Here is a 15,766-nt window from a genome sequence, read left to right on the forward strand (position 1 = left end):
AGTTGATCAGTCATCAATCGACATAGCATGTTTGCTGAAATTTCTGTATGGAAAACTTTAGTTACAGTTTGAAGACTATAGTCAGTGCAAGCTACAAGCTTCTGCCCATGTAAGTTGATACATTATTATTCTTGATTTGCTGAATGAATATAACTTGTTCTGCACCTAAACTGTAAATGTTGGTTTCTTTCTTAATAGTGTTGGATTTATCCATTAAAGCAAAACAAAAGGTTTACCCACTTCTACTTTTCAGATAATCAATGAAAGAAAGCTCAAGTGCTGACATTTTAAACAATGTAAGTTTCTAGTAGATTTAAAATATATATATATTTTCTAGCTAACATATTACTAGTTTTTATGACTTAAGTATTACATACTATTATGTTATATAATAGTAATACCTCAAATCATGTTCTGATGCTTTTCTATTTTTCAGTCTACCACACTGACACTAAACCCTAATGCTGCTACCTTCATATCTTACAGGTAATTTTGTTTTTATTCAAATCTGTAATTGATGAAAAGGCTGCGTAACTTTTTAACGTTACTTTTATTCAAATTGCACATAATCATAAGGTGATCATAATATATATAATATTTGTAAGTGGTAAACATAATTAATTTAGTTTCCCGGATTTTGAAATTTATGGTACAAAAATGTCTTCAAATTTGGGCTCAACGTTATAATACTATTTTCAATAGCTCATAATACGTTGTTTTGGAATAGTAGAACCTTGGAAATTGCTGTAATTTTGCGCAAATATGATCTGATCCAGGCTCTAAAATGTTAAACATGCTCTGAGCTATACCATGTCTCCTGCACGCTTAAGACTGATAATTTGTGAAATACATCTCAAGTTCAGTGAATAATGGAGTCATGAAACTTATGGAGCCTAAAGCTCTAACTTTGATCTGTACAATAAATACCACATAAAACCGATTGCATGCTAATTGAAAGAGGAGTTATTTTGTTAGTCACAGTAACCGATGTTATCATTCATACGGATATTATAGATATCTTTCAGTCCGTACGAATTATGTTAATACCACCTAATAAATCTATTAAATCCGTTTATATGGTTGGATCTATATTATAATATGTATATTATATAATAGTTTTAAAAACTGTAGTCACGAATTATCAGCTAATCGAGAGAGAGAGAGAGAGAGAGAGAGAGAGAGAGAGAGAGAGAGAGAGAGAGAGAGAGAGAGAGAGAGAGAGAGAGAGAGAGAGAGAGGAGAGAGAGAGAGAGAGAGAGAGAGAGAGAGAGAGAGAGAGAGAGAGAGAGAGAGAGAGAGAGAGAGAGAGAGAGAGAGAGAGAGAGAGAGAGAGAGAGAGAGAGAGAGAGAGAGAGAGAGAGAGAGAGAGAGAGAGAGAGAGAGAGAGAGAGAGAGAGAGAGAGAGAGAGAGAGAGAGAGAGAGAGAGAGAGAGAGAGAGAGAGGAGAGAGAGAGAGAGAGAGAGAGAGAGAGAGAGAGAGAGAGAGAGAGAGAGAGAGAGAGAGAGAGAGAGAGAGAGAGAGAGAGAGAGAGAGAGAGAGAGAGAGAGAGAGAGAGAGAGAGAGAGAGAGAGAGAGTTGTATTTCAAGAAAATACTGTTTGTTACGGACCTTATCTGAAAGTATGAAAGGCCCTCCACTTAGGCTTTGGAGGATCTACCAAATGCCCAAAGATGGGCAGATTGTAGTTATGAGAATTTCTAGAATAACAAAACACGAAAAAGAATGTAGAAATGATCTGTATGCTCGAATTTTAAGCATATTCAGTGTTTGTTCTGTTTGAAAGCATTCAAATAAATTATTCCATATTTCCTAGAATATTTCTTTAATTGTGAGTACTCATAAGTAAGACTCTTCACTTTACTACAAGTGTGACCACAATATTACAACTTGCTTTTGCCACGTAAAATAATATTCGTCTTAACCAACTTACCATTAATGCATTACTTTTACCCTGACGTAAAAGTTCATTACTCCCCAGTCTGTCCCTCTTTCAAACCATCCCGACGTTCTCAAAATGATCTGAGCTCCATTCATAAACTGTATTATATTGTGAGTATCCAACCGTTAAATATGCCGAATTTTATTTTATTTCAGTATTTATTTTAAATGGAACGTACTGTACTACTACTTGTCGCTTTTTTTACATAATATTATATTATATATCTGAAATGATTATTTTAAGAGATCTTTTAGTTTTAAAGGCAAGAATTACATCAAAAGTCCACCAGAATTTTATTTTATACCGATATATTTAACCCCAAAATCTCGAGTACACGTCACGTTCTTAAATACTTTTGTTCAAGTATCTTAGCATTGAGTATGTTGATTCCTGAAAAGTAAGCAAACCATGTTTATCTTGGCAATATTACCGATTTTATGAGGGATCCGTTTACTTCTAAAAGAGGCAGCTACTTAAAATAAGGTCCACTGCATTGTAAATACTGGTCCCCACTGGTCTGTTTATGGAAGGTTTAAAATAGATATGATTGTAATGCGACGAAGATTGAGAGAGGCAATCGGGATAAGTTATGAATCAAACTTGATGTTCTTGCGCTGTTGGGCTCCTTAACAATACCATAAATTGGAGTAACTCTTTTTTAATATCCATCTTCTTCGAATCGGCACCGGGCGAATATTAATTAGTTCTCCCAAAGTACTGGTTTTATTTTGACCTGTCAACCTCGATATAAACTGGAGCGATTTTGCTTACCACTAACTGCTGGTAAACGGTCCACTTAACAACCCACGCAGTTTTGTGATCAGTTGTTTTAGTCCCTCTCCCTCTCCCTCTCCCTCTCCCTCTCCCTCTCCCTCTCCCTCTCCCTCTCCCTCTCCCTCTCCCTCTCCCTCTCCCTCTCCCTCTCCCTCTCCCTCTCCCTCTCCCTCTCCCTCTCCCTCTCCCTCTCCCTCTCCCTCTCCCTCTCCTCTCCTCTCCCTCTCCCTCTCCCTCTCTCTCTCTCCTCTCCTCTCTCTCTCTCTCTCTCTCTCTCTCTCTCTCTCTCTCTCTCTCTCTCTCTCTCTCTTTCTCTCTCTCTCTCTCTCCCTCTCTCTCCCTCTCTCTCTTTCTATTCAAAGAAACATATCAACTTATCGAACCGAGCGCTATGATCATAAAACAGCTCAATACTGTGAGGTTACCACTGACACCGGATTCTTTGACAATGCTTTCATTACATTTAAGCCATATAAGGAGCTTGATCCTTGGACAGGCTTGAAATTCATTGACCGTCTCTGCTATCTAAAAATATACTCATATTATATATAAATATATAATCTATATATTTGACATATATTGCACACATGTTTTATAGTGGGGCGACGTGATAATAAAACTTTTACAATTGTCATCTTTTATTTTTGCGACCTAGCTTTGTGCTCCTTTTTAGCTCTAACTAAAGTGTCAAATGGCCGCTGCTACTGCCCCACACCACGCTGTCATGTATGTGGGGTGTCTGTCTGTCGAAGAAGGAGGAGCACGGTGTGTACGTTTATTACAGGCTCCATTAAACGTGAGAAACATGTTCTCACTGCCGCGAGAAAGTTATAGTGTAGCGGCACATCGACCATCCTGTCACATGACCTGTTTATTAGCTAATTGTCGGCATCATTACTATGTACATTATTACATATGTCCGATATTATTATAATAACTGTCGTCCACCTGTATATTAAAGCTAATTACGAGCTTCTAGTTTGGCAGCATTTACCAAATCTTCAATATTAAAAGTTCCGTCTGCTAAATTCCCATTATGCCACACTGCCTGAGAGGATGCTGTGATGGGTGATTTGAAGGAATAAGAGGGTGTGTTAATTAGTCGAGATAATCTAATAATTTTGTAATTAATGTTGCATGTGAGACGTTGTGTGACGTGTGTGTAAGATAGCACAAGATCTACTTTATAATTATTACAGCTATATTTATAGCTTTTTTGGTGTACAGTAGGTTTTACGGTAAACTTCTGACATTGTATGTACTGCGTAGTATTGAACGTGCTCCAAAAGTTCATAAATTGTACGTGTTGCGGGCGCGTGGGTATTAAATTGCACGTCCGTCATATCTTATTCCCTGAAATTATTAAGTAGCATGATCTGACTAATAAAGCAGATGTGACTCACGAGTACGTGAGGTTTATTGGTGATCCCCTCATGGCTCATGGGTGTGTCCTTCCTTCAATTTAACTATCATGTTTACAGAGATCTGTCCAGCAAACTTGCTAACAAACCTGCTGGACTATTTATCCGTCAGATCTTGTACGTGGCTTATTATCAGCCTTACAGAGAGTTTGTTACGAAATCAATTAAGGAGAAGCCGGTGTAGTCAGCTGGTCTCGTTAGTGTAGTGTCATCATCTTTTACTGTCAATCTGCTAACAGTTCATCAGATCTCGTGCTCTGAGTTGATTAGTACTTGTGCAGAAAGTAGTGGCTAGTATACTAGTTACAGGTCAGCTTAATCATACTTTAAAATTGTATGAAGGGGAACACTTTAATTTCGGAGAGAGTCTATGTACGGTGCAAAAATTACAGCAAATTAGATATTTACCTAGACGGTAAGCCACAAAATTCAGCTGTTGTAATTTTACTCATAATGATGTAAAAAGGTAAAACTTGCGACATTTCTATAATGAAATAAATTGTAGCCTTAAATTGTTCACTTCGACATAATTTTACGCCCTATGAATCATGATCATAGAGTTAAGTCATTCAAGCGTGACTCTGTCAGAGGACTTAAAAGGCTCTTGTTTAAACGTAGCATCTATGGAAAAATTTGATGAACATCCTTTAAAACTTGGCCGTTTAAAAATGTAATATTAAATTGCAATCCACGTTATAACTGAGAAGACCAACATTATTTGAAAACGCTTCTACTGATGTACTACGTTTAGTCTTGAAGAAGGAAAAGAGCATTATCTAATAGCTCATTTCTTTGCCTGATACCATTCTTTTTAAGGGGGGGGGGGGGGGGGGGGGGGGGGGGGGGGGGGGGGGGGGGGGGGGGGTTCACCCTGATTTTTGAGTCAGGGTGAACTGAATAGCAGTTGACCAACAAACTAGGACCGGTGACCGAACTTTTGAGGGGGTCCCGAACCCCAACCGCCAAACGGTGCCCGCGGGCAGCCACGCCCATATTTGGTCTCCAAATTAGGCCCAATTTAGCCTGAACATGCCCAAAAACCAGCTCTACTTGTAGCTAGTGGTCCCCTGAACTCGTATTATATGAATTTTCATCAAGATTAGACAAAAAATGACTGAGTTATGAGCCAAAAACCATATGACCATATTTGGGCATACGCACCAAATTTGATCAATATTTTTGAATGAAACCAACTTTATATGGAAAGTAAGCCTATACTACACATACTCTATGATTATCAGCTCAGTATCTACCTAACTACATGGATTCTGTGTTCAAATAATCGCAAAAAAATGAACAAAATCGCCCATATCTCAGTTCGCGATATTTGCGAAACTGATTTCGCTCAAAACAATAGAACTCAATAGGGTTTCAATATTTTTACATGAAATTTTCAGAATCAACGTAGAATCGCATTTCAACCTTAAGTTTTGTATTGGAATTTTGAGTTACAGGCATCGGCCTTACAAAATGACAGGCCTCACAAAATGATAGTCCACATAGACCATGCTGTAGCTTAGGTTACCTATACATTGAACCCTATTCCTTTTACTGTATGAAAGAAAAAAGCATTAATTAACACTTCCCAAGGAATGATATAGAAAATGACATAGAATCTATATTTCTTTCATAAATATGGACGTTTTTGCTGTTCAGTCATTGCCCCGCCTAACTGTTACCCAGAATGGAGACCAAAGTTTAGAATTTAACCCCAGGAAACCAGGTACTACCATGACTTATGAGTTATGTCAATCAAAGACTACTCTGCTCAAATAAAAAAATGATTTAGTGACTTAGGTAGAAAAAATGACAAAAAAATGACCTAGCCTCACAAAATGACAGTGTTATGCCTCACAAAATGACAGTTTTATTTTATGATACAAAGATGGCATATTTATATTGGATGCCCCTTGCCTAATTATTGGTATTCTAAAACCCAGTAAGCTTATGATGAGCCTAAATGTGTTTGTTTGATCATCAATTTTGATCAAAATGCCTCACAAAATGACACCGAAAAGCCTTACAAAATGACAATGTTTCAGATTGAATTAATTTCATCATCTAAAATGGATCAGAAACAGTCAATACAAGAAGGAGTTAAAAATAATCATAATCTGACAGTTAACAATCAAGTAGCATTACAAAAGTGCAGCTCTGATATCAAAACTTTGATTTCAAACTCTTTGATTTCAAACTCTGATTTCAAAACTCAACGAAATAAAGCTTATATATTGTGAAAGGTCAACAGTCTTAGTTTGTTGCTATCTCGAAACCAAGTTTCACAAAAAAAATCAGGGTGAACACTGAACCCCCCTTAGGCCTTAACTAGAGATAAGAGACGTATATATTTGGTGTGTGAATTAAAGCTTGGTGTTAGAATTAGTGTGGAAATAAAAGAGATATTTTTGTTATTATATCATATTATATATATATATATCTTAATTATGTGACAGTATTATTATTTTACCTACAGGTTATATTATTTCAGTTAGTATCGACATGAATGTTACGATATTATTGCAGTTTATTTTTATATTATATTGTATTCAATAAACCGGTTTCAAAGCCCTTATGGGTGACCCTCGGGTCTTCAAAACAATTATACGCATTCGCGAATTCAGCACAAAACGCCTCCGCATTTTTAGGTTAAATGTACCTTTAACCGGAATTATGCGACATAATACCGGAATTATGCGACTCATTATACCGGTATTATGCGACACATTATACCGGTATTCATAATCGTTTTGGTCTCATATGTGTTTTATGAAATTCAAACTGGGTTTTGAATGGACTTTGCTAAGATTTTAACATTTTATTCTGTACGTGCTCATTCTAAGTGTCAGTCTTCAATCCATTTTAAACGATTCCATATCGTATCTACGTTTTCGTGTACGTGACGTCAACTTTTCTTCCTCTTATTTTTACATACCCGTGTCACGTACACCAACTGGTTGGCTCGGACCTACTGTTTAGTGTTTTATATAACCTGTTCAATCGGGTAATGGAAAATGCAGGCCAACTGAGCCGCCGGCTATTTACGATAATAGCCGGCGTTTAAACCCGTATTTAAACACCCTAACTACTGTGCCCTACTTCGAGCATTGGGGTTAAGTAGATCTTTGAAATGTAAAGACGAAATTGATTGTATAATTATACATTTATTATGTTATATTTCGGGAGAAATAAATCAGGCACTCGCACTCTTAATTTAAAGATGGTAATAAGAGGCACGAAGGGTCCAGTAAGAACTAGCAAGCCTGGTGAGTTCTACCAGACGATAATAATATAATAATATAGTGTAAATTATGCGCTCTGATGACTCCTTCACCTGTTGTACATTATCTCGGGTATAATACCCCGGTAGGATAATACCACCTCCCTAGTTATAGCGTTATTATACAGTGCACCATGTAGCAGGACTACATCATGTATAAATAAATTATGAATAAATTCTGCAGAATTCTGGTATTAATTATTTATAATTAATACCAGAATTCTGCAGAATTTATGTGTTATAACACAGTTAAGCTTGCTTCGATATACATACTTCTAATGAGTCAGTTGTCTGTATAGTAGCAGGTAGGTATTGACTTAAGTCTTAAACTCAAATGCGCTATAATTCTGACTAAACTGACCTTAACATCCGAGTTTTAAGTGTATAACCATCATATTAAATAAGATTATTAATGCTTTTCATACAAAGTTACAACAAAGTCTTCATGTTATGTATCCTGGGTTTGGACAGGCTATTACCCGCTTAAAATATTTCCATCGCGTTACATAATACTCAGTAAATGTAATAGATTTGTAGTGTTGTAATTAGTTTAACTTTATGTTATCTAAAGTGTAAAACATAGGCTTCAAGAAATATAAGATTTTGGAGAGGTTCGCTGTTTATCAGTCTCATGATAAGATAATGATTTTGGGAAAATATCCAGTAATCGAGACTAGATAGGACGCGTTTCCTCCTAAACAGTACTTTCACTTGTCCTACCTAATTATAGGCTTCAAGGGTTTACTGAAGACACGTAGTAGCATAATTGAACAGCTTGAGGAACACACACCATTTGGAAGTGAGGTAGGTTCTTGGAAACGAGGGGTTCTATAGAAAGAAACTCGAGTTAGCCAGATGGAGGACCAAGAACCAAGAACCAACTGGACCAGAGCTCTTCTTACTACTTGGTGATTTATATTTTTATATAAATGTTGACCCTTCACAGATTCGCAAGACTTTTTTTACGCATTCGTATGACGTTGGTGAAGTTGTCGCTACCGTTTCTGTATTCGGATGTATTGGGCAACTTCGATTGGATATCCTGTTAGCTGATAAATTCCGAATGTCAATGGAGTGACAGTCAATAATAGATGAGTATGCGCTACGTGGGGGGTCTAAAGGTCACAAATTGCTGACATGCAGGTGCGTTACATGCTTTATTCCAATTGTTTACGCTTCGTTGATTATTTTTTTGATTGTTTCGAGTAGTCGAGTGAGGTTAAAAGATGTGTTACGGGTATATGGCCCCCAGAATATAGGTCGTTTTTTGAGCACTTAGAAACAGGTGTTAAAACTACTTCTAAGCATGTTTAGGGCTGTAAATATGTACATAATAACCCTTTAAATGTTTCTTGGGTAGTTGAAAATAATTATTAGGTTTTTAAGTGTACTTTTTTTTCACCTGTAAAAATACCATTTTTTAACAGGGCCCCCAGAATATAGGTCCAAACATCTGTTCCTAAGTTGTTCTAAAATTGTCACAGACAGTTATATGCAGTCAGAATATGTTGCTGAGACTGTATTGATGATGCCAATGGCTCCAAATACTAAATTGAAATGGTTTAGAGTATACTTAATAGCAAAAAATCAAAAACTACGGCCCCCAGAATATAGGTATGCAAAAATCGTCCTCAAATACTCCACCTTCATACATTTTGATGATGCCATCTCTTCAGCATATGTTCTTTAACTGTTTCTCATCACTACCCCACATTCCTTAATGCTCAGGGTGACAGAGAAAATGCAGAATCTTGGTCGCTATTTTTTTTTAAAAACCTATATTCTGGGGGCCATATACCCGTAATGAGTAAAATCTTTAATTTTACTAGTTAAAAAGCTTTCATGCACTCATTTAGTAGGGATCTTAACTAAATACTTAAATAAGATTGAAGGAGTGTCCCTAGATATGATTGAGGGGGGCTGTTTTTATCTGTATCAATACAATGTGCACCTCAATGACTGTAAATCAGACATTTTTGGCCGCCAAATTTTTTTAAAGGCCTAACTCAAAATTCTGTCCCAAAACTTAAGGTCATGAGACAATTCTACGTTGATTCTGAAAATTTCATGTGAAAATATTGAAACCCTATTGAGTTCTATTGTTTTGAGCGAAGTCAGTTTGAGATATGGGCGATTTTGTTCATTTTTTGCGATTATTTGAACACAGAATCCACAGTTAGGTAGATATTGAGCTGATAATCATAGAGAATGTGTAATATATGCTTACCTTCCATATAAAGTTGGTTTCATTCAAAAATATTGATATTTGACCAATTTATGGACCAAAATCGATCAAATTTGGTGCGTATGCCCAAATATGGGCATATGGTTTTTGTTTTTATCCCATAACTCGGCCAATTTTTATCCAATTTTGATAAAACTTGATATGTGGGTTCAGGAGACTAGTAGCTACAAGTAGAGCATCCCAAAGCATGGTTTTGGGCATGTTCAGGGTTTTTGACCAACCTATATTCTGGGGGTCGTATAGACCTATATTCTGGGGGCCCGTAAAATTGTGGTGGCCATAACTTTTTTCCAAATTGTCAGTTTGCAGATGTCTCGATGAAAAGATAGCTTAAAATAATACTTATACTCATACCAGTAGTCTTAATGGCATGTGTTGGACAGATTTTTGTCATGACAATTTTTCGCCATATTTACCCCTCTAGAAAATGACAACATCGTTTAAATCTTTCGCTGTCGAGGGACTGCAAGAAACAACGGACAATATTGCGAAATACTGTGGGCTTGGGGGTTTAAAGATGAACGCAAAGAAAACAGAGATCATGGTAATTGGGAAAGATACGTCGCAGCACCCACTCCCAGAGAATAGGACCATAGATATTACTGTCGATGGAAACTCTGCAAAGCAGGTCACTCAATTCACTTATTTGGGTGCCAAAATTACATCGGATGGCAAGATCGATAAAGAAATAAGTGTCAGGATTGGAAAAGCAACCGGAGCTTTTAACCAACTCAATAACATTTGGAAGAATAAGAACATAAGCATTAACAACAAAGTGCGAATCTACATCGCAGCTGTTCTTACCATTCTGACCTATGGAAGTGAGATATGGAACACGACTCAAGTGCAGACAAGAAGATTAGAGTCTTTCCATCAGTACTGCTTACGCAGAATCCTGAGAGTGAGGTGGTTCCATCGAGTAAGAAATGAAGATGTTTTAAGAAGGGCTTCAATAACTGCTCTTACTGACATAATAGCATCAAAACGGCTACGTTGGTTTGGACATGTCAGTAGAATGCCTGAAGATCGGTTACCTAACTATCTACTTGAATGGAAACCCAAGCATGGGAAACGATCAAGAGGCAGGCCTAGGAAGAGCTTAAATGATGTATTTATTGAAGATGCTGAGCAGAGATTGGATCGTAATGGACTCACGATTGATTGTATGAGAAGATTGGCTGCAGATCGAAAAGGATGGAGAAATATTACCCGCCGAAGTTGTATAATACAAAGTAATGACGCAGATGACGCAGACTAATCCTTTTGGATGGAGATCTCGCCATGTAACATGTATGTATGTCATGACCAAATATACCAAAATACCTCATGTAGGTCAAAAATTTTTATCCAGAAACATTAGTTACATGTTTTACTCCAACATAGCAGTAACAGATCCCATTAGTATCGCTTATCTTGGTTAGAACTGTATCCACTAACATGACCTATATTTTGGGGGCCACCTATATTCTGGGGGCCATATACCCGTAATAGGGGCTAAATAATTTATTTTTAGATTCCTCTATATTATGAGGCCACCACTTCATAATAATATGGTGGTTGGGAAATTTGTCTAGGAGATATATTATCTAGTGCAGTCCACTCTACAAGCGGTAGGTGATATATCTAGTGCAGTCCACTCTACAAGTAGTAGGAGATATATATCTAGTGCAGTCCACTCTACAAGTGGTAGGAGATATATCTAGTGCAGTCCACTCTACAAGTAGTAGGAGATATATCTAGTGCAGTCCACTCTACAAGTAGTAGGAGATATATCTAGTGCAGTCCACTCTACAAGTGGTAGGAGATATATCTAGTGCAGTCCACTCTACAAGTGGTAGGAGATATATCTAGTGCAGTCCGCTCTACAAGTGGTAGGAGATATATCTAGTGCAGTCCGCTCTACAAGTGGTAGGAGATATATCTAGTGCAGTCCACTCTACAAGTGGTAGGAGATATATCTAGTGCAGTCCACCCTACAAGTGGTAGGAGATATATCTAGTGCAGTCCGCTCTACAAGTGGTAGGAGATATATCTAGTGCAGTCCACCCTACAAGTGGTAGGAGATATATCTAGTGCAGTCCACCCTACAAGTGGTAGGAGAAATATCTAGTGCAGTCCACTCTACAAGTGGTAGGAGATATATCTAGTGCAGTCCACTCTACAAGTGATAGGAGATATATCTAGTGCAGTCCGCTCTACAAGTGGTAGGAGATATATCTAGTGCAGTCCACTCTACAAGTGGTAGGAGATATATCTAGTGCAGTCCGCTCTACAAGTGGTAGGAGATATATCTAGTGCAGTCCGCTCTACAAGTGGTAGGAGATATATCTAGTGCAGTCCACCCTACAAGTGGTAGGAGATATATCTAGTGCAGTCCGCCCTACAAGTGGTAGGATATATATCTAGTGCAGTCCGCTCTACAAGTGGTAGGAGATATATCTAGTGCAGTCCACCCTACAAGTGGTAGGAGATATATCTAGTGCAGTCCGCTCTACAAGTGGTAGGAGATATATCTAGTGCAGTCCGCTCTACAAGTGGTAGGAGATATATCTAGTGCAGTCCGCCCTACAAGTGGTAGGAGATATATCTAGTGCAGTCCGCTCTACAAGTGGTAGGATATATATCTAGTGCAGTCCGCCCTACAAGTGGTAGGAGATATATCTAGTGCAGTCCACTCTACAAGTGGTAGGAGATATATCTAGTGCAGTCCGCTCTACAAGTGGTAGGAGATATATCTAGTGCAGTCCGCTCTACAAGTGGTAGGAGATATATCTAGTGCAGTCCGCTCTACAAGTGGTAGGAGATATATCTAGTGCAGTCCGCTCTACAAGTGGTAGGAGATATATCTAGTGCAGTCCGCCCTACAAGTGGTAGGATATATATCTAGTGCAGTCCGCTCTACAAGTGGTAGGAGATATATCTAGTGCAGTCCACTCTACAAGTGGTAGGAGATATATCTATATCTAGTGCAGTCCGCTCTACAAGTGGTAGGAGATATATCTAGTGCAGTCCGCTCTACAAGTGGTAGGAGATATATCTAGTGCAGTCCGCTCTACAAGTGGTAGGAGATATATCTAGTGCAGTCCGCTCTACAAGTGGTAGGAGATATATCTAGTGCAGTCCACTCTACAAGTAGTAGGAGATATATCTAGTGCAGTCCGCTCTACAAGTAGTAGGAGATATATCTTGTGCAGTCCGCTCTACAAGTGGTAGGAGATATATCTAGTGCAGTCCGCTCTACAAGTGGTAGGAGATATATCTAGTACAGTGTGACATGCTATATCGACCTGCACCAGGTGTCCTCACAGCTTGTATCTTTACAGCCCCCTCCCTAGCCACTAATTGTAATGGTTTACAGATCAGCCCATTAGCTCTCATTACTATTGCATAACATATTATTATCGTATATATTAGCTATGTGGGCCGTTACTGGTGTTGTTTCCCCCTGCAGTTGTGTGTCACATTATTGTGATGAGAGAATTCTTGTGTTGTGTTGTGAAATGCGTGTTGAAGTGCTGCATCTGCATGCTTCTTTATAACATGACGTCTGTTTTCTGGGTATATACTATGTAGATAGAGGCCTCTTCCTTATAATTGAAACAACACTATGAGGTTGTCGCCAATTAAAAGGAGTTTTGAGTCATGAACCTGCATCTTAATTATTGTCAGTGTAATTATAAAGGGGGTATAAAGACGAGTATGTTTGTAACATCTGCTGCATGCAGTGTGCCTTGTTACCACGGCAACCGTCCCTCCCAAAAGCAAAACAATGCTGTTCACTAACTTTCCCTATCTCTACAACAGAGTAGTAGCTGCTATATTTAGCGTATAATATGTAATTACACACATACCGAGTACCTACCCCTGCTTAATCTGCCCACGTGCTTTTCAACTCTTATAATAATATCCCCCGGCCCCGCGCACTCATGTCTCACTGTCCCCCAACCTTGTCGTGCGTGTGGGGGTCGTGATATTCTTCTTTATAGAGGATATATCAGCAAACAATAGCTCTAAGCAATATCCCATATTTCATATTAAAGAAAGTCTTCTCGTATGTGTTCACAAACAATACCATATCTCTAATTGGTCTGTGTGAGAGTTATCTGTGAGGTCACGTGACCCCAGATATCTGTAAGATCATGTGACCCCCAGATACGGAGGCTGCCATTTCATTAATCAGTCCCAAGCACCCGGTGTGTCCACCAACGAAAAATGTTTTACTTTTTAACTGGCCCGGTACAACAGGGACCCCTCATCATCCCAGCAATGTTTTTCATTTTCTTATCCCTCATCAACAGCCCCCTCTCTATATCTGTCCAATGATATAGTGCGGGCTTGAGAGCGTTTTTATCATGAAATTGGAGAAACGGTTCAATTTTTATCTATTGGCTCGGCTGTGTGATATATTGAGACGTGTGGTGTGTTCTGATGAAAATGTGTAAAGCGAGTCCTGTTTAAAACTGTTTAACTTTCTGCCCTGCTATTGAAGTAAAACCTTGAGCACAATTATGACCTTAATTATTCGTTGCCTCACTAAATTAAATTCTTAATTATCTTCTGGTTGTTGTTTTTAGCTTAGGTACTGGACGCCTTGTACTTGAACAATGGAGATGGAGGCTTAGCTAACATTTATGTTATAATTATTCCAAAAATTTGGGATGGTATTAAAACTATAGGTGGGTAAAACTCATCAAAAGTGCCATTTACAAAATCATTTTTTGAAAACATTGCACCGACCTTATTTTTTCAAATTTGTAGTTCATTTTTGTACAGTTAGCTTCAAAATTGTTAGGAGAATGTGGTGTTATCAAAAATATAAGCAATAGAAAAACAATGAAGAGATAAGCTCAGAGATAAGCCAACAAATTATCATCTGTTACATGATATCCAAACCAGATTTCTAATGTATTATTATAGTATAATAAAGATATATCTTTACATATATATATGTAATGTACTATTCTCAATCTGTTACAGTAAAACTATGTATGTAATTCACATCCTAGTATAGTTAACCTATGTAAGCCTGAATAAATATTATTATGAATCCAAAATTGACTTTTTATGGCACTTTTGATGAGTTTTACCCAGGTATGATAATGCAATGTATTAATCAACATTATAACAATACTTGAAATTCTGACCTACTACGACAAGTCACAGTTCTAAAACGCGGCCGAAAAAGGCTTGTAATCAGAAATGTGAGAGAAACGACGAATTTTGTTTGCAGAAATCGAGACAGATTTATGCCCGTATTTACTAGATCGTCAGTATCACAATTAAAACTACAGCGAAATAGTGCTACTAGTACTAAAATCTGGCATCAATGACAATATTTTGAAAAACAGATCAAATTAAATTTAAACAATAGTAGTATAGATAACTTGGCTCACTTTTTACAAGATCCCAACTGCAAGTGATCACTTATTAAACCTCACCATGATTATAACTTATTTGTTAAAATAATTAAGAAAATGATTTTTGATAAATGATGACCTATCGATAATGTTATAACGATTTGTATCAAATTGATTCGCTCGAATGTGCATATGATATATGCTACAAGCAACAAGTCATTTGTAGTGGTATATACAATACTAAGTATTGTACTATTTCTCAGTACAATCTCTGTTCTCATAAATCGTATTCGCAGAAATGCTTACCTTCTTAGATTGACCAAATATCACTTTGCAGATTCTGAACTCTCGATCTCGATTTATTTTCTTTAATTTTTGCATTTAAAATAAACTCTAGCTATCGTCATTTCGAGTTCATTTCTGCTTTCACGAAAATAGTGTTCACAGGCTCCTTCATTTTAACGGCTTTAAATTCCGGCTAAACATCTGAAATTGTCCAGTCTCGTCAGTATGGTTTCTCTAGAGGTAGAGCCCGCTCGATCAGCTCAGTATGAACCGATGGTTGTATTGCAGTCTTTATGATTCAAAGAATCTTTTGTTTTCAACCGAACATTGTTCAAAACAAATGTCTCAACTCTCCGGTATCATCATATCCGGTATCATTTACGATGTATTACTGCAACTGAGATCAATGCAGAAGACGGAAATGGTGCTTAATCTTGCAACCCCCTATTCATCTCACCATGTCATAC

At 37.7% G+C, this 15,766-nt stretch overlaps 1 protein-coding gene across 1 annotated transcript in view; it reads left to right on the forward strand.

Annotated features, from left to right (window-relative positions):
• The window catches only part of LOC134818830 (uncharacterized), a 54,038-nt gene continuing 38,272 nt past the window's right edge, over window positions 1–15,766 (forward strand). The window contains exons 1-3 of the mRNA XM_063828514.1: window positions 1–109; window positions 254–296; window positions 437–486. Coding sequence (XP_063684584.1) covers window positions 261–296; window positions 437–486 — 86 coding nt within the window. The 5' untranslated portion in view covers window positions 1–109; window positions 254–260. The remainder of the gene's footprint in view (window positions 110–253; window positions 297–436; window positions 487–15,766) is intronic.

This window comes from Bolinopsis microptera, chromosome 1, assembly GCF_026151205.1.
Source record: "Bolinopsis microptera isolate Bmic1 chromosome 1, MBARI_Bmic_1.0, whole genome shotgun sequence".
In the NCBI taxonomy this organism is placed as follows: domain Eukaryota; kingdom Metazoa; phylum Ctenophora; class Tentaculata; order Lobata; family Bolinopsidae; genus Bolinopsis; species Bolinopsis microptera.